This window comes from Astyanax mexicanus, chromosome 4 (genome assembly GCF_023375975.1).
Source record: "Astyanax mexicanus isolate ESR-SI-001 chromosome 4, AstMex3_surface, whole genome shotgun sequence".
Taxonomy (NCBI): domain Eukaryota; kingdom Metazoa; phylum Chordata; class Actinopteri; order Characiformes; family Acestrorhamphidae; genus Astyanax; species Astyanax mexicanus.
Window position 1 is genome coordinate 28151307 of NC_064411.1, and position 20716 is coordinate 28172022.

Below are 20716 nucleotides of genomic sequence, written 5' to 3' on the forward strand. Positions count from 1 at the left end.
AATCCAGTTACAAGTGAGAGTAACTGGCTCTGCAGAAGTGGAGACGTGTTCTCTGAAGTGATAAATTCCTCTTTTCTGTCTGGCAATCCGGACTACATTGTGCCAAGTGTAAAGTTTGGAGGAGGGGGATTAGAGTGTGGGGTTGTTTTTCAGAAGTTGCAGTGAAAGGAACTCTTAATGCTTTAGATTACCAAGAGATTTTCATGCTCCTAATGTTGCAGGAACACAAAACAAGGTTCACGTCCTCACCTCAACCCGATAGACCTTTGGGGTTCATAAGAGTGAAGATTGCAAGCCAGGCTTTCTCGTCCAATGTCAGTGTCTGACCTCAGAAATTCACTCCTGGAAGAACCAGGGGTCAGAAATTCCCATAGACACAGTCCTAAACCTTGTTGAAAGCCTTCCCAGAAGAACTGAAGCTGTTATAGATGTAAAGGGTGGGCCAACATCATAAAACACAAATGGATTAAGAATGTGATGTCATTCAATTTCATAAATTTGTTTGTGAATTTTGGCAATATAGTGAAAGTTAGCTATGCTGTCATCTTCCTTAATCAACCAGACTCCAAAAAGTTGGCTTATCTTGTAACTTTCTCGAGGTTTTCCTATGTGTTTTTACTTCTTCTTTTTCTTCTTTAGTATTCTAATTATTAAATGAATTGTTTTTTTTTTCTTTTTAGCCTTGTCTCATTAAGGACCTATCTGGTCAGATCACATTTTCAGATGTTTTGTCCTGTGCTGAATATAAAAAAAGTAAAAAAGTAATAGAAATATATAGAATTAGAAAAATATGTATAGATATTTAAGTAGTAACAATTAGTATTAGTATTAGTATGGGATATTACCTATCCCATACAAAATTTATTAAGAAAACATACCAAAAATGTAACCAGTACCTTTTAAAAAGAAAAAAACACATGCACTCCAAGAATAACAAGAAAAAAAAAAAACATTAAAAAGTTAAGAAAATTGGCAGCTGCAATTACAGAACATTTGTAACACCTGAGTACAATCTTTTTTTTTTTTTTTTTTTTTTTAGTAAAGTGTAAAGGCAGAACATTTCCGACATATTTAAATAACATCAACAGGATTGTCTTGGAAATCAAAAAGAAAAAAAAGGATTACTGGATGACAGTACCTAAACGGAACATGATGTGTTTCAGTCTGTTCTACTGAGGAAAGGTAAACACTGAACATTTTACTCCTATATTCATAAAGTAATGAACCAGCAATACATTACTACAGGGGTTCTTAATCTGTTTTTAAATGTGCAGACCCCTGCCCCCAGTACTGAAGTACAGATTTCGATTATTTAAAAAAAAAAAACACATGAGAACAATAATTAGATAAGTTTACTTATCTTACCTAATGTGATGGCTGGTACTGAACTGAGGCACATCGCTGTTTCACACATGGCTTAATAACAGGCTCAGGAACAGTTGCGACTGAGTATAGTGAGGTGATTCTGTATTTGTTCTGAAAATCCTGATTGACAAAGAAATTTTGGAGTTGCACGTTTTTGTACATTATATTATACATTCCCACTTCCAGCTCTATCTTCTAACAGACTTTCAAGTTTAAAGGAGAACTCCAGTGTAAAATGGACTTTTGGTGTAATAAAACATGATAAAAAGTTCTTACCTTTGATGAATAGCACACCTCCGTTCTCCCACAGCGTTCCGAGATCCAGAAATTTTAACAGTTTGTCCAAACGCCCTTCAGACTGGGTGACACGGGGCATAATCCAGCTGCTATGCCATGCGGTGTCTATGTATATATATGTCTATGACAATTTCAGTTCAGTAATGGCGGCGCTCGGAGCTGAAGCTAGCGTTATAGGATGTAAACAGTGTTTTTTTAATTAGCTTCTTGTGCACGTTTATTAATGCCTCGTTTTAAATGTCAGGGCTCTCCGGATTCTAGAAAAGAGTTGTGGAGCTACTTTGAGCTGGATAATTATGTAAAAAGCGATTTATCAGGGCAAAATATGCCCCGTCACCCAGTCTGAAGGGTGTTTGGACAAACTGTTAAAATTTCTGGATCTTGAAACGCTGCAGGAGAATGGAGGTGTGCTGTTCATCAATAGTAAATACTTTTTATCATGTTTTACTACAACAAAAGTACATTTTACACCGGAGTTCTCCTTTAAGCTAATCCCTTTTCTCAGGTATTAGTTGAATACTCAAGGGAGGTGAAGCCTGGTTGGCTACACTGCACACTGATGGTGAGTTATGGGTGTGGGGACTTTAATGCCCCTTAATGCAAATAAATAAATAAATGATGCCAGGAGCCAATAGAAAAGATGTATTCTTGTTTGCTGTATAATATTTTTTTCAGTTTTTTTAAACACCTTTGGTTTAAAGCTTAAGCCTATAGTATATTTAGTATGTTTTCCTCTCAATGGCAAAAATCTCCATTTAAAATGCTGTGTTGTGATTACGCGACACTAGGCATAATCCCATAAAAACAAAAAAATTTGGTTCCATCCTAAACACAATCGAGCTGAGAAATAAATTTCAGCGTTTTTCAGCTGTTCAGATACACTGATGTAGGACACTGATTGTATCACATCGGACAGAATTCACATTTATTCACATTGCATTTACTACACAGTCCAACCAGAATATTATGACAACCCCCTTGTGTCTACACTCACTCATTATATATAAGCACTGCTTTTGAGAAAGATTTAGATTCCTGCTTAGAGTTCTACCTTTTAAGAAACCCTCAACTTTAAAGCTGGACATGCAGATCCAAAATGTGCACTGAGTGAATCTGAATCAAGTGAAGTAAAAGAGTCAAGTAGAACAGTAAGTAAGTCAATGTGATTCATTGAACGAATAACTCTGGATAAAATCCTCATCTAACAGCCTTAACTAGCAACGACAATGTCAGGACCTCTTGGTTGTCAGGACCCCCAGATTAAAAACCCCTGCATTTGCTGGTTCCACTCAATACCCTAAGTTGTTGTCAGTAGTGGTATATAACACCCCAATGTACCATATACAGAAAATAGCTTTTCATGACCATTTCCCAAGTCACACAAGCATAAAAAATATAAAACTCTGAGTGGCATAAGAGTCTCAACAGCAGCTCATACAAATAACATGTATATGCACATTGTATTTCAATTATCATACTCCTAAAAAAAATCCACATACAGATACAGACATGCAGTGCAGAACCAGCATGTCGTGGCCTGATCTGTCCACATCTGAGAAGTTCAGAAGTCCTAATCCAGTTTTCTCCAGACTACAGTCACATTTTCTCCGTCACCATTCACTCACATTAGTGTGTGTGTAAACAAACTAGAGGACCCTCTGGCGCAGAACCCCAGGCTCTTTTATTTGTGCGTCAGGCAGGAGAGGAGATATTTCTGGGAAAGCCAAAACACAAATTAATATGATCACTCTTTCGCTGGACACAGCTAGGATAAAACCACAGTAATATTTAAAAATATTAAGAATAAAATGTTTAAATTAGTGAAATTAATCACAGAAAATAACAGAGTTGGAATTATATTTTGATTAGTAATGTCTGATGCTTAAAAAAACTGTTTTAATCACAACAATTCAAATCATATTTTCAAGTATTTGCCGATACAGAGTACTGATACTGATATCAACTATAATTTAACTACTCAATAGGTGCCTATTGTGTAGTATTTTTTTTATAGGTTTTATTGCAGAAAAAGCTGTATTTTGTCTGCCAAATTAGATACAATTAGCTTGGAAAAAAAAAACAATAAGCCAAGCTTGTGAAATATCTACAACAAATAAACTGTATAAGCTGAACATCATTCAAAAACAGCAAGTATAATTTTGTAACAACAGCTTTTCCCCTTAATTAGTGTAGGTTTATGTATTATAAAATAGTACGGCTAACACGCACATACGCACACGCACACGCACACACACACACGCAGACGAACGCACACGCACACACACGCAAGCACATGCACGCAAGCACACACAGACGCACACACACACACGCAGACGCACGCACACACACGCAGACGCACGCACACACGCACGCACACACACGCACGCACGCACGCGCACACGCGCACACACACACACACTATGTAGCTAAGCCTACACACATACTGGGGAAAAAACTGTTTAGGCTTGGGCTCACTTATTAAAGCAATGTTATTCATAGTCAAAAATAGACTATGGCTACGTTCACATTGCTCAAATCAGATTTTTTGCTCAGATTGGATATAATATAATATAATATAATTATATATATATATAATTATATTATACATAATATAATTTTATATATATATATATACAATTTTTAGGGCCATATTGCCCACTCTTAGTGCCTAGTTACAGACATTCTGTTCCTCACCCTTCATCTCCATGCAGTTTTTCTGGCCGTCCGCCTCGTCTTTGGTTTCGTTGGTGTCTGAAATCTGTGAAACTTTCTGCATTCTTCCATCAGGTGCGTCTGTTTTAACCTGGACCATTGACTGCAGGATGGCCAATATATCAAACGAATCCTCTCCGCCTTGTTTTAGGTGTTCCAACACCTACACATAAACACACACACACAAGTATATTCAAATGTGAACTGTCTATTTACATTTGTTCCTGAGATTTTCATAAAAAAATTTGCATAAACACACACACACACACACCTTTAAGCACTTATAACTTTTCAGCTCACTCAGATTCTCCTCCAGAAACAGCAGGTACATGGCCAGATCATCCCAGGCTCTGGCTCCGAACCCCATCACCCCAAGTGTAGGCAGCATTTCATAGGGTTTCAGGAAATCAGCCGAGCTTCTCAAAGGAGTCAATGTAGCGTAGATACACGCGGGTATCAGCAGCAGGTACACACACAGGTTAATGTAGCTGAGGAGCTGAAACACCCCCACAGCCACCAGCTTGCACTGCAGAGCTGTGGGCACAGAGGTGTCATTCAGAAGGACCCCCTTGCGAATGTTACAGGAGAACTCGTCCGTTGCAGAGAGCCGGATATAGTAGCAGAGGTAAATGCAGGCCAGCACCAGCACCAACAAGGTGACCATTCTGCACAGCAAATAGCGGCCCAGCAAACCCCGGCTAGAGTGCTTGGTCTTCAGATAATGCTCCACTAGAGGGTACCTAAAACAGTGCTCCGTCAGATCAGGCATAGAGCTGCAGTGAAAAGGAACACACACAAACCCAATTAAATTTACAGTTAAATCACATTGAAACATTTTTGGTTTCAAATCTACTTAAAGTGTAAAAGTAAAAGTAATGTAAGGGGGGAAAAATGCCATCAAGCACAAAAGTCTAGGTTGCAAGAAAGAGTATGTGAATCCTTTGGGATTACTTGGATTTCTGCATAAACTGGTCATTAAATGTGTTCTGATCTTCATCTAAGTCACAACAATAGAAAAACACAGTCTGCTTAAACTAATACCACACAAATAATTATATGTTCGCATGGTTTTATTGAACACAACATGTTAATATTCACAGTGAGGGTGGAAAAAGTATGTGAACCTTTGGATTTAATAAATGGTTGAACCTCCTTTGGCAGCAAAAAACAAACGTTTCCTGTAGTAGTAAAGTTGTGAAGAGTTAGAGTTGGTATACAGTGAATAGCCCTATTTGGCTAATGTTCTAATATATATTATGAAAAAACACTCTAAAAAAATCATGAAAGTATCCTCAAGTGCTGCTGAAAAGACCATAAAAATCGTTATGATTAAGCCAGTTCACATCAGGACCACCCCAGGAAAGAAAGACCAAGAGTTGCCTCTGCTGCACAGGGTAAGTTCGTCAGTTACTAGCAGAAACCGCAAGTTAACAAGGAATATGAGATCAATGCAGATTTTCAAACATGTTATAGCACGCTGTGTATGATTTAATTTGCCGCATTGGACATTGCACATCCTACCATGTGCAATACCAACCTTGCAATGAAGCTGAAATGGCATACTGTGCAGCCCTAGATCTAATTCATATTCAATGGATCTGCTGACACAAGGTGTGATACATTGCAATGCAGTGTATTAATGTGTATGTTTGTAGGTGTGTATACATTGTGTTTTTGCACAGCTGGAGGAGGCTGGTGTGTGTTTATACCTTTGAGTGTCAAGGCGTGTGGGACTGGAATACAGACTTTTGGCCAGTTTGATAGCTCTGTTGTAGGAGCGGTCCAGCTCTTCCATAATAAATGTCAGGTCAGAGGAGAGAACGGGAGCAGCTGTGAAACGCCAAAACAAAGCTGGAAGATACACCAGCACTGCTACTAATAAAAGAATATATGGGAAAAACTTTGGGGGAAGGAAGAGAGAGAATAAATAAATATGTTATTAATTATTTAAACTGTCTTTCTTCACTGATTAGATCAGATAAATATGGGCAAAATGCATTTAAACTTTGGATGCTTTGAGTTTTTCTTAATCAACAATATTTTACCAAAAATTGTTTATACCAAACAATATAAAATGCATTGTAGGTTTTACAGCTCAGGTTGGAAGCAACACAAACTAATTTTAAAAAATGTGGGGCAATGTCCCCCCCTTCTATTTCTCTACATACTTTATTATCCTCCTGAAATTACTATCTATATGGTGGAGTAACAGTGAGGTGTTTAAAAACTCCAGCAGCACTGCTGTGTCTGACCCACTCGTACCAGCAACTCCTCATACACCACCACTATGACAGTACAGTCAGTGCAGTGCTGATAATATATCACCTACCACCCAAATAATAATAGATGTTCAGTGGTGGTCTATCCTATGGGGTCCTGACCATTTAAGGACAGGGTGAAAGGAGTATAGTCAAGTATATATTTCCACTGGTATGTAAATGCTTTAAAGATTAAAGTGTGTTTGAGCAAGCTGTCTGAATAAAGTACCTTGTGCAGTGAGAGCGGTAGCCCCCCAGTTTCCTGTCTTTGCACAGCTGCCCAGCAGTAGGAATCTACATAGGCCGCCTGCCGCCAGGAGAAAGCAGTGGGTGAAAAACAGCTGATCTGAGTACCTGAGGAACAAAACAGTCTTTTAAATTGATAAGCAGAGCACACAGTCTCTGGACCTAAACAAACACGTCGTAAAGTTCATTTTCTCTGTCTTCCATAGCATAAAACTATTAAAAAAGTAATCAGTGTCCCCTGTGAGCATTGCAAAGCTCATGCAACTATATTAAGATATAAAACAGCAAAAACAGGAAAGGCAATGAATGCACAATGTTAAGATGGCATGATGACACTACAAGGGAACGGTGAAGGTCAAGGTGAGATCTGAAAGACCAGGAACACAGAAAAGAACTGGCTAGTATGACAGTAAGGCTACATTCACATAGCAGGGGAAAGTGGCCAAAATCAGATTTTCTCACTAAATCTGATGTTTATTTGTCTGTTCATAGAATGTTTTTAATGTGACTCATATCTGACATTTGTCTGAACAGTCCACACTGTTAAACTGATATTTCAGGCTATTTTTGCGATAACGATATACTTGGCGATATAGGAAAACTAAAATAATTCATTCATTTCAGGAATATAGTATAATACTATATAAACAGAATAATCATAATGTGGCCAAATAAATAATAGCATAAAATAATAAAATGCAGCAAAAATATTGCAGAATATTTAGTGCATGCAATGCATATAAACTGCAAACTAAAACAATTATACAATAAATACACCTAAAGCTTCACAGTAAATAATAGACTACTTTTAAGACAGAACATCTCTATTATCACGATATGGATTTTTAATGTGTCACGATATATTATATACGATATAATATTGCCCACCCCTACTGGGCACATCACCAAAAATTCACTCAAGCCTCGCTGTAATAGGGCTTTATATTCAAAATGGACAGCCAGTCCATTCTATAAACTTTATTATCTAGCATTTTATTTTCCTTTGATGCAGCAGCCTTGTCCAACCAAGTGGTTGCGACACAAGTCTTCTGATATTATTCCAACAGAGATATCAGTCTAAATGCTTACGAGCTCTGTTATCACATTATCCCACCACTGAAACCTTTATTTACAACTGTTGTGCGCTTTACTGTCAACTCACATCCATTTTACCTTCTCCTCACAGCCTTTTTTCTTCTCCTTTTTGTAAATGTCACATGAGTCACATTGTCACAAATAGGATTTGTATTGGAGTACCCCATACTGAAGCAGATGATATCGGAGTTAAAAACATGAGATTCAATGTGTTTTTGCGGTTTAAAAAAATCAGAATTGGGACTCAATTAACAGCAGTGTAAGCTATGCATTAGTAAAAGCATGCTAGAAGGGAAAGATCTCCTTCATCTGGAGCTCTGTGCAAATGCATTAGACAAAACAAGCTCTCCAATTTGAGGCTGGTTTTGAATTACTAGATATTACTGTCTTGCGCAATTGAAAATTAACATCCCATAGAGTGAACAGACTTGTCTATAAGGACTTTGGAACACAAATGCAAAGAAAAGGGGAGTCAAGATTCTGAAGGATAGCAAAATCCCATTGAAAGCAAAGAGGTTAAACACCTGACCCACACCAAGGCCAGATCTAATGATGTGACTATATATTTGGAGTGGCCTCTGGGGCAGACAATAAGATTTTGGGTAGCCGGAGGGTACTGACTACTGCATGTGCTTTTTTTTTTTTAATTGTTAGAGACTACTTGCATGTTTTTGGTATTATGTAATTTATTTATTTGATTTTACTCTTATAACTTGTATTTACAGATACAGTTAAGTTATCAAGCTTTGCTTTGGTAACTATGTTTCCTAGTTCACTGTTGTAACTTGCTATGGGAACTTTTGTTATGATAGAGTACTGACTGGGCAACAGGGTGACATTCACAGGTAAGCAGACTTAAGCAGGTGAGGTAAAACATGCATTAGAAGAGGAGACACACCCATAGGGAGCAGAGCTGAAGGGCATGACAGAAATGGTCATTAGTCATTAGTCTAGTTGGCTAATCAATATTTTCCAATTTCTCTGAAAATATTTGTAAATAGTGTTTAAGCTATATACTGAATAAAACATATGTTTATAGCTTCAACTCCTCTGGGAAGGCTTTCCATAAGGTTTAGTAGTGTGTTTATGGGAATTTTTGACCATTCTTCCAGAAGCACATTTGTGAGGTCAAGACACTGACTTTGGAAGAGAAGGTTTGGCTCACATTCTCCACTCCATTTATTTCCAAAGATGTTCTATTAGGTTAAGATTAGGATTTTTTGTAGGCCAGTCAAGTCCTTCCAACTTCTGAAAACTAAGAACATCACCATAATCCCCCCTCCACCAAACTTTACAAGTACATTTCTCCTGGCAACCACCAAACACAGCCTCATCCAAGACTGGACATGTGGGTCGCCGAGTGGTCCAGTGGGCTAAGCTCTGCCACAATGATCGGGAGATTGCTGGTTCGAATCCCGATCATGCAGCTTACCATTTGCTGCTGGAGACCTGAGAGAGCATAACACCTTTGCCTTGATCTCTCTGGGTGTGTAGATGGTGTTCTTTGTCCTCATCACTCCAAAGGGTGATGTCGATCAACACAAAGCATCTGTGAGCTAATGTATCGGAACCAAGTCACTGCGCTTTCCTCCGAGCGCGCAGGGTAATCAAAAAGTCAAAAAGAGGCGGTGGCTGACTTCACAAGTGTCGGAGGAGAAAGAAAAGACAGGATTTGTTTCATAGGTGGAATTCACTGAGCTCCTGAGAGTGACCATTCTTTCACTAATGTTAGTAGAAGCAGTCTGCATGTCTAGGTGTTAGTTTTATTATATAACTGTGGCTCCACTATTGAGTCTTGATTCCACTCATGATTTCTTCTGAGGGACCTGAGATTTCCCTGCTGCTGTTGCTTTGTGTTTACTCTAAAGAAGCTTGGGCCTGTAGCTTAAATCTCTGTACAGCTGCTTTTTAACTATCCTAGCTTGAGATATATAAATAAATCTTATCTGAACAGTATGGAAGAGGCTGAAGTTCTTCTTAATCGCCAGTGTCCTAATCAGATCCACCTAAAAAAGTCAAAATACGAATGATGCACCAGTAGAGAGTGGGATTGGGCCGAGCAAGATGAGTTTGGCATTTACCCCTTTCAGACTCTACCTCAGTTACAATGAACATCCTGTTTTTTTTTTTTTCTCAAATGTTTTGTTGCACGGAAGACTCATATATTCATATATTTTCCATAACCGGAAAATAATTCAGGTTTGAAAAGGTAAAGAAATTTACATTTAGAATAAACTTAATGTTCTGCGTATTTCCAGTTGCCTTAACTCAAGACAATCAAATAGTCTGTTGAAGTTGACACCAAATTATGAAAACATAACTATTAGACTAGCCTAAAAAACGAGGAATATTACTGTATCATGTTTTATTATGATACTCTCCTTGTTATCTTAATTTTTTTTAATGCAAAGTTCAGAGTGTCACAATTAAAAAGAGGTTCAGTAATATTCCTACTGGAATTTTCCAACTAGAAATATGCAGAGCATTCCTTAACCCTTTCAGACCTGAATTATCTCCAGTGATGGGAAAAATGTAGGAATTCTGTTTTCTGTCTGTAATGCACAAAAAATGAGACTCTAATAATATATTATAAAATCTATATAGCAAATAAATTAAATTACCTAAAATAATTACTTTTTTTTTATTTCTGCTGCATTGTAAGCCTATGTGTAGTATTTTTTATTGACCTTTTTATTTCATAAACCATCCCGAAACACATGATTAAAAGTGTTTCAGATCACAATAACTTAGCAAAAATAGCCTCTAATAATTAAGCTAAGTATATTTAAGTAATATATTTAATATAATAATTAAGTACTACTGTTTTTCCAAACTTCATTGTCAGGTTCATGGTCTATTTTAATGGACAACAGCTCTCAAATAGTGTTCTGTGCAGCAAAAACATCTAAAAATAAAGAAAAAACATTATGAACATTGTATTATATGACGGATTTGCTAGGGTTAAATGCTAAATTCGTCTCGTTCGGCCCAAACCCGCTCTTTACCGGCGCATTATTGGTATTTCGAATTTTTAAGGTGGAACGGATAATCTGAAGAAGCTAACTTCAGCCTCGTACAGTGCTGGGTTGGTGGTTTAGTGGGGGGTGGGGGGCTGAATACTGCTTTTGTTGGCGGCAGATCTCGACGGGTAGCATAACCGGACAGAACACCTATTAACAGCAGCTTTAACTCACCGACAGACACTTCCTGAGCGAAGGCGAGGGAGATGAGCAGCAGCGGCAGACCGACCGCGATACAGGTCACCATCTTATCCACAGCCAGATCCAGCCGGAGCCCCTTATAGCGGCTCTCAGAGCCCGGCTCCTTCAGCGCGAAGTCCGAGAACACGTACTCCGTGGCCGCGTGGGCTATAGCCATCTCTCCACCGCGGGGACTGAACTGATAATCAGATCAATAACTTAATAACCAGATCAATAAACTAATAATCAGATCAGTAAACTGAAACAGAAACTACCCCGGCAGCTCCAACACACACCGCGGACTGACCCCCAGCTCAGCACAGCTGTTTACCTTCCTGTTATCTGGGTTGCCAGGTCCAACAAAACTACCCAGCTCAAAGTCAGTCTAAAAAAACACCTTCAAAAGCTTAAACTAGCCCAAAATATATGTGTGTCTTACATTTGAAGCAAAGGAGACAAAACAACTATGAGTGTTACACTTAGTCTTTTGTATATAAGGGATTTATTATCAATATTGCTCTTATAACCCTTTTATATCCCAGTCAAGAACATTCTACGTTAATAGTAACATAATTAGCAAAAACAAACTTTTACTTACTAATTTCTGTTCTTTCTCCTCATAAACTCTCTTCTCTCCTCTTTAACCTTTTTTTTATCGCCTTCAATTTCTGGTTACATTGTAATTGTTACCTTGTAATCTGTTTACATCGGAATTTTAAAACAAGCCCAATCTGGCGGAAAACCCGCGAACCTGGCAACTCTGTCCGTTCCTCCCGCTCTCCACGGGTACTGCGCTATTCCGCCGCCTACAGACCAGGACCAGTATAACACCGCTCATGTGTTCAACCATAGACTGTATGATTCGCCTCAAAAAACTAGAATATTATAAAAAATATTTCAGTAATTCAGTTTAAAATGTAATATAAAGGTGTATTACACAGAACGTGTATGACTTACAGCCAATGAAAACCCAAAAATCAGTATCTCCAAAAATGAGAATATAATATAAAACCAATTGGTACTTTTGGCAGTGTGCCAAGTCCTGCTGGTAAATGAAATCCACATCTCTATAAAAGTTGTCAGCAGAGGTTCAGCATGAAGTGCTGTAAGATTTTGCGGGAAAACAAAACTGCACTGACTTTAGACTTGATAATAAAACACAGTGGATCAACATCAGCAGATGGCATGTCTCTCCAAACCATCACTGATTGTAGAAACTTCACATTACTCGACTAGACCTCAAGCAGTTTGAACTGTGTGTCTCTCCACTCTTCCTCCAGACTCTGCTTCCTTGATTTACAAATTAAATATAAAGTTTACTGATGATCAGTGATGGTTTGGAAAGTCATGTCATTTGCTGGTGTTGATCCACTGTGTTTTAATCAGTCTACAGTCTAAAGTAACATTTAACATCAGTTAGATCACAACATTTACTTTAATATCAGGCAACAATAACCTATGTAAATATAAAAAACACTTTTTAAATAATAATTTTATTTATTAAAGTGAAAAAGTGAAAAGTGTTTGCCCCTAAATCTAATAACTCGGTTTTCCACCCTTGGCGGCAACAACTGCAATCAAGCTTTACTGATAACTGGTAACGAGTTTTTTTACATCACTGTGGAGGAATTTTGTTCCACACATCTTTAAAGAATTGTATTAGTTCAGCAACATTGGAGGATTTTCCAGCATAAACATCCTGTTTCATCCACAGCATCTCAATCAGACTTTTACTAGGCCACTCCAAAACCTAAATTTTTGAAGACATTCAGGGGTGGGCTTGTTTGTATGCTTTGGGTCATTGTCCTGCTGCAGAACCCAAGTACACCTAAGCTTGAAGTCACAAACAGATGACCGGATATTCTCCTTCAGGATTTTCTGATAAACAGCAGAATTCCTGCTTCTATCTATTACAGGCCCTGAAGCAGCCAAACAGACCCAGATCATTACACTACCACCACCATGTTTTACATTCAGTATGATGTTCTTTTTCTAAAATTGGGTTAGTTTAACGCCAGATGTAACAATACACACACCTTCCAAAAAGTTCCACTTTTTTGTCACCTCAGTCCAAACACAAAATCCTGTGGATCATCAAGATGTTTTTTTGGCAAATGTGAAATGTGCCTTTGTGTTCTTTTCATTCAGCAGTAAGTAAAAACACTAAATGAGAGGGTGTGTTTAAAAAAATTACCATAATTGTATATACATTTATTTCTGGATCTAAAATCCAGAAGAACATCATACAAATCATACATTATACAATGCAATCATACAAATTACACAATAATAATATAGTTTAAAGGCTGTTATTTATGTAGTTTTTTCTTACTTTTTATTGAAATGTCTCAGGATTAAATCAGTAGGCATCACAATACAGACAGAAAGTGCAATCATTCACAAAACATTCAGTTTCAATATACACATCAGTTTAAAAATAAATAGTTTAAAGCCTGAGCACTAAAATCACAACAACAGTAGCATTACTAATGAATATTTAGTTGTTCTTCAAACTAGTTGTTCTTGTGTATGTGTGTTCTGAGGCCATATGCATGTAGGGTGTGGACATATTAAAATGGTGCTATGCAAATATCTGTGTAAATAGATATGTATGAAATTTCAAATAATGAAGTGTGCAACAGTGTAATCTGGGTCAGATTATGTATTTTTGAAAAACACTGGAAAGATGAGTTACTGCAGAACAAAAATGTAACATTTTGAATAATAATATGCAAAAAGAAGTAAAAACACAGCAGAGCAAATATGCTCAAAAAACTACCTGAATAAAAGCAGAAATATGCCTACGTACAGCATGTAAATAATACTGCATTTTGCACATTTTGCTGATCATTGCATTCCACTGGCTCTACATTTGTACTTTGAACAATGGCAATAAAGCTGAATATAATTAAATCTAACCGAATACATATTTCAGACATTTGATCCATTTGAGAAATATATAAAATCATTTCAGCAACACTACATTACACAAACAGCATCTAGATTTTTGCCAGTGCTTTGTATTCACAGATATCTATTTAATACTTGAAAGATATAAAATGTCCTATTTTGCACTATGCAGCTTAATTTAGGGCGTGTCAGTGTGTCTTTGCTATCATAACGACAGGAAAAGTACACCTTGCGCTGCTTAAAAAAGCATGTACTAATTCTGTAAATTAACCATGGGTATGTCATGGATGTGTTTTGAGCGTAACGTGAAATAAACCAATCAGTGTGTCACTTGCTATTCCCTTTAAGAGCCAGGTGTGCTCTGCCTTGGGCAGACTGTTATTTTAGTGCTTCACAAGAACAGCAATGTTATTATATTTAGTATTCTCCTGTTTATGTATTAGTTCCTTTATGCACTGCAGCACCTCCTTGTGTATGTAAAGAGCGGGGGCGCGTGCATGCGTACCTGCCTTCCAAGATAGCAATGAACGCTGACTGTTGTCAGGGTTCAAATCAGTCAGTTGCGCACCTGTGTTATGCAAAGATAACAATACGCCAAAAATGTACCTGAACACACCTTATTTCCACACCACTACGCCCATCAGCGTAATTACATTCATAAACTCTGTTGCTATTTAAACAATGCAGAAGGAAGGCATGAAAAAAGACTGTTGTGGTGTGTAAGATAACAATGAGCATTGTGACACGTCTTGTGCAGGGTGTAAGATAGGGCCCAAAGTCTTAAATCTTAATCACTGAATTTACTATTGATTATTCACATTACGCTTGTAGCTCCTAAAACTCAGATGAGGATAAAGAAGAAGAAAAAGAAGAAGGTGCATTAAGCCTGATGAGTATAGCGTGGACTAGTGTATAAGATAAGTTAGATGCGATAAGCCCTCTGATCAGTGTCTTAATGCACTGATGGACTGTTCCTGTGCTGTGTTACTATATAGGGTTTCATGCAGAGCATTCTGATTTAAGAAGTAGTGTTTCCATTTCTTATTTTCACTACTTATATCTATCGTAGAGCTACATAAAGGGTAGAGTCTGACTGGTCTCCAGCTTCAGCCATCTTTGGATTCTGTTGACTCACTGGAGCCAAATCGCCACTATGATGAACAGCAGTGTTTTCCAGCAAAACTGCAGACCTGCAAAAAACAGAAAAAAGTATACATTTAATACATTTTATACTTCAGGTATTTATAAAGAAATACAAGTACATGGATGAAAAGTAGATGTATGAAATGGTTAAAATGAATGTTATGTATTCATAGAGCCACTTTCACCTGCTGTGTGAACGTAGCCAATTGGTGTTGGTGCCTCAGCAAAGGTACTCTGAACAGGCTGAGGATTACTGCTGAATTAGTGATTTGATCAATTATAAATTTCAGGGGGGTTTATGTTGTTTTGAGGTTGTGTGTGTGTGTGTTGTGTTATATTTGTGTAGGTAAATACAGGTTTGTTGTGGCTGCCCCACTGGTGGAGCATTATTTAATACATTTTCTACCGCAGATCCTTATAAAGCCACACGAGTACATGAGTGAAATGTAGATAAATTTGTGTGAGTTATATTTCCTTTGTCTGCAATGAAGAGAGTAAAAAAGTTATGAAAATATATATCACTCTTTGGACAATCACAGAAGCTCTTTAAATGTTCCAGAATAGTATCTTTTCCTCTTCAATACAAGAAGAATGGTCAAGAAGAATCCTGAACTATTCAGACATTCAGACATAATTGATAAATATTATGTCTGTTACAAATCATCCAACAATGCATACACTATGCTATGCAATACAACATGTAGGTTAAGCTCTAAGGCTAACCACACGGTGTTACTAATTAAATGGTCAAACACAGCCTCAAGACAGTGTCAAAGTTAAATAAAAAGCTTAATAACAAAGTTTATAGAAATGACTGGCTGTCTGTAGCTGAAAAATGAACCATTTTACTGCAAGGCCTGAGCTAATTCTCAGTAATAATTCTCAGGTGCAGCTCGAGCTCATTTATAGCTTGAGATTCTGACAAGGATGAAACTAAAACTTCATGTGAAACAGTTCTGTTTTGTACGATGCATGTCAGACAAAGGTCATATTAAAAACATACTGTGAAGAGAAATAAACATCAGATTTGGCAAAAAATTCGGATTATGGCTACTTTCACCTGCTGTTTACACGTAGCCTAATTGTTGGCTGAGGATTACTGATGTAACAGTTATTTGATCAAGTGGAAATTTCACTTTGCATAAAAGCATATGCATCCCATAATTTATACTTGGTCCACACAACAAGCTGAGATTTTTTTTTACCACAATACAGCAGTGTCTGTCTGTTGTAGTTATGTCAATTTTTAATTTCACATTAAATTACAGTTTTGGTCAATTATTTTCAACCCCCTCCTGATTTCCTCTGTTTTGCATATTTATACACCAAGATTGCTTTCAAAGCAAACATTATTTGTTTTCTCTCTCAGATGCTCAAAGTCATGATTTTGCTTCACTACCTACATGCACTGCAGCTGCCCTTCATTTATTGTTTGAGGTTATTAGGGGGGGGTTATGTTGTTTGATGAGGGGCGAGGGTTATATGTGTGTGTTATGTATTTTTATATATTTAATATATTTCCTACTGCAGGTCTTTATAAAGCCACAAATATACATCGATGAAACACGTTCAAATATCTTACCATTTCCGGAGGATTTTTCTGCAATAAAGAGAGAAAAAAGGTCAAATGAAAATGTATTTCACCCTTTGGACAATCACAGAAGCTGTGGTATGTGTGTGTGTTTGTAGGTAAATAATATTTGGTTGTGGAGTTATTTCTTCTTGGTTGTGGTTTAGAGGTTGGATAAGGAAAGTAATAGGGTGTAACTTAACAAATGTTTCATAAAAAGTATATATATACAAAATAAGTTAAAATTAAAATTGCCTGAACTTATAAACTATAAATGTTGTATGTTATTTTAAGTTAACACTTTCAGACTGTAGACGCTGGAGGTAAAATTTGTCAATCTATGTTAACATATGACCCCATACAATGTTAAATTAACTCTAACTCTAAAATTGAATTCTGTTTATTTAACTTGTCCTACTTTACTGCTGACTGCAGTGTTCCTATTTTAAATAATTCTAAAGTCTGTCTCCAATCAATACAAAAGCCCAGGACAAGATTTCTGAAAGAGGCTTCGCTGCTGACCGTGGATGGTGAAGGTGGTCTCCATGCCTGCGTGTATATGTTCTGTCACATGACAGTGGAGCAGCCATGTCCCAGGGGTTCCTGCCACCAGTTCCACAGTCTGAAAGGTTCCAGGCAGCAGGTCGTACACGTCGGCTCTGTGGGAATGGTCTGTCTGTAAAAAGAAGGAAACGAGAATGTGGGAGATGATAGAGGGAGATGCTTATGTGTGAAGGTTTTGAGGAAATTCTGATGTGAATGACTGTAATGAATATGTACCCTGTATACGAAGCTCTGAGCATGGAAATGAACTGTGTGCATATCCATCTCATTCCCCAGTCCTATTAGATACCACTCAGTACGATCACCTTTATCCATATCCAGACCATGCAGGTTAGCATAGAGCTTTCCATTAATGCCTAAATCAGCACAATATAAAATTAAAAACATTATAAATCCTTATTAATTAAAAGCGCAAAAAGTCATTCCAGCCCTTACTATAAATAAGAGACAAAGTCACTTGTGCTCAGACAGAACTATCCAGGAGTACAGTTGCAAGAAAGAGTATGTGAACCCTTTGGGATTACTTGGATTTCAGCAAAAATGAATCATTAAATGTGTTCTGATCTTCATCTAAGTCACAACAATAGACAAACACAGTCTGCTTAAACTAATACCACACAAAAATTATATGTTTGCATGGTTTTATTAAACACAACATGTTAACATTCACAGCGAGGGGTGGGAAGAGTATGTAAACCTTTGTATTTAATAACTGGTTGACCCTCCATTGGCAGCAAAAACCTCAACCAAACATTTCCTGTAGTTGCAGATCAGACCTGCACAACAGTCACAACCCCTTCCCATAACTGTTTCAGTTCAGCTATAATATTCTTGGGATATCTGGTGTGAATCGCTCTCTTGAGGTCTTGAGGCCACAGCATCTCAATTGGGTTGAGGTCAGGACTCTCCAGAAGGAGTATTTCTTCTGTTGAAGCCGTTCGGTTGTTGATTTACTTTTATGTTTTGGGTCGTTGTCCAGTTGCTTCAGTTGGTGGACAGTTGGTCTTACGTTTTCCTGCAAATTATCTTGGTAAACTTGGAAATTCATTTTTCTGTTGATGACAGCGTCCAGGCCCTGAGGCAGCAAAGCAACCCGAAAACATGATGCCCCCTCCACCATGTTTCACAGTTGGAATGTGGTTTTGATGATGGTGTGCTGGGCCTTTTTTCTCCACACATAGCGTTGTGTGTACCTTCCAAACAACTACATTTTGGTTTCATCAGTCCTCAGTATATTTAGCCAGTAGTGCTGTGGAACATCCAGGTACTCTTTGGCACTAAAGATTCTTCCTCACCTCATTGATCATTCTGCGCTGTGCTCTTACAGTCATCTTTACAGGACGACCACACCTAGGTAGAGTAGCAACAGTGCTGAACTTACCGAGGACACATGAACATCAAGGCTTTTAGAGATACTTTTGTAACCCTTTCCAGCTTCATGCAAGTCAACTATTCTTGAACGTAGGTCTTCTGAGAGCTCTTCTTTTGTGTGAGGCATGATTCACATCAAGCAATGCTTCTTAAAAACAGCAATAGCTCTTAGAAAAGTCATCAGCCTAGAGGTTCACATACTTTTTTCCACCTGCACTGTGAATGTTAACATGTTGTGTTCAATAAAACCATGTAAACATTGATTTTTTTTGAGTGTGGTATTAGTTTAAGCAGACTGTGTTTGTCTATTGTTGTGACTTAGATGAAGATCAGAACACATTTAATGACCAATTTATGCAGAAATCCAAGTAATCCCAAAGGGTTCACATACTTGATATTGGTCTCTTAATTTATTCTAGAGCTGTATATATGTTTAATTTACTATTTTATAACACACACATACAAAACTAACCGTGCATCATGTTGCTTTCTATAAAGTTTTCATCATCAGTGAGGTTTTCAGGGGCATTTTTGATATAAGTATCGACATTCTCCTTCAGGTACCAGGATTCATTCTCATCAAACACCATGAAGAGCAAAGCGAATTCTTTATCCACGTCATTTCGTCGGTTTTCTTCCTTAAGAGTCCCTTTACGGCACACCACCAATGGCCCAACCAGACCACTCGCCAAATCCTGTCCCAGTCAACAGTAAACACACACATACAGATAAACACATCAACAATAGAAAACAGCACTACACCAAATAGGCTTTGTTTAGCCTGCCAGCCCAAATACGATATTTGGCATATTTACATTGTATCCAGACTTTTGATTGTGTGAACAGAAACCACAAGTAATGTTTGGAGCTAGCTGGAAATGTGATTATGTGAATAAGGTCACAATTGTACAGATGTGTCTCAGCCTGGATGGTTTGAATGCTCAAACTGAATTTCTGATTTCTGGTTGTGAAGCAATTTTCTTGACCAATGAAGAAGCTAAACAGGGAAGATTACAGAAACCACAGCAACCCCATTTGTGAGATCTATATACAAAAACCTGGTCTGATCACTTGCAAATAACAGTGCTGACATTCGTCTCAACAGATCAGATCTGAGAAGCAAATTAGACTAAACTCAGATATATACAGACATATATCTTACGGTATTTTTGTAAAAAAATAATATTTTTTCATGGGACAACACTAAAGATATGACGTTCAGTGCACCTGCCAAGATAGCAATAAATGACCGACAGTCGACTGATGTCTGGGTTCATTTCAGTGAAGGGTGCACCTGTGTTTTTTAATGCCAAGATAGCAATACACCAGAAATTAACCAGAACACAGGCCCTGACCACGATGGCCATCAGAGTAGATATATTTGTAAGCTCCGATGCTATATAACCCTTGTGTGGTGTTCATATTTTTGTTACTCGTTTACTTTGTTACTTGTATTTAATTCAGCAAAATTAAACAATTTTACATTAAAATGCTTTACACATGCTTGCTTCACCTAAATTGCAAGCAATATAAACAGCTTACATGGTTAATATTTGCCCTTTACCTTTCTTATGTTACATTTCTTTCAAAAAGTGCTACTCTTTTTTTAATTAGTTTTTTAATAAAATGTAAAAGAAAATGAATTAAACTCAAGATATGAGTTGAACATTTGTTTAGTTTCAAATTTACAAATGAAGCAATGTTTATTAGCCCTTGGCCAAACATACTGTATGTAACATAAATTGTTAGGGGGTGGGGATGGGGGGTGTACAGTGTGTGTTTATTGAAAATGTGTTTTGATATATGTTTTTCACAAAAAATGAGCCAATGCCAATGAGTTTGAGTTAGAAAAAATATTTTTTAGTATCATTTGATGAAAAATGAAAACGGGTCCATCACACAAGGGTTAAAGGATGCAAGCAGAAGGCGTGAATATAGACTGTTGGCAGGGTGTAAGGTCGCAATGAGCATCTTGGGCAGGGAAT

The 20716-nt window shown here is 37.5% G+C and overlaps 2 protein-coding genes across 2 annotated transcripts in view; both read right to left on the minus strand.

Annotated features, from left to right (window-relative positions):
• Positions 1 to 841: 841 nt before the first annotated feature.
• Positions 842 to 11503, minus strand: panx1a (pannexin 1a). Its single transcript, XM_049476811.1, has 6 exons — positions 11168 to 11503; positions 6862 to 6986; positions 6084 to 6274; positions 4646 to 5147; positions 4357 to 4537; positions 842 to 3376 (listed from the first exon to the last, which is right to left on the minus strand). The coding sequence occupies exons 1-6, from the start codon at positions 11349 to 11351 to the stop codon at positions 3309 to 3311; spliced, it is 1251 nt and encodes a 416-aa protein (XP_049332768.1). The 5' UTR covers positions 11352 to 11503; the 3' UTR covers positions 842 to 3308.
• A 2001-nt stretch (positions 11504 to 13504) lies between these two features.
• hephl1a (hephaestin-like 1a) overlaps positions 13505 to 20716 on the minus strand; it is a 36384-nt gene continuing 29172 nt past the window's right edge. The window contains exons 16-20 of the mRNA XM_049476810.1: positions 19204 to 19426; positions 17577 to 17716; positions 17319 to 17472; positions 16809 to 16826; positions 13505 to 15273 (exon numbers count right to left, since the gene is read on the minus strand). Coding sequence (XP_049332767.1) covers positions 15215 to 15273; positions 16809 to 16826; positions 17319 to 17472; positions 17577 to 17716; positions 19204 to 19426 — 594 coding nt within the window. The 3' untranslated portion in view covers positions 13505 to 15214. The remainder of the gene's footprint in view (positions 15274 to 16808; positions 16827 to 17318; positions 17473 to 17576; positions 17717 to 19203; positions 19427 to 20716) is intronic.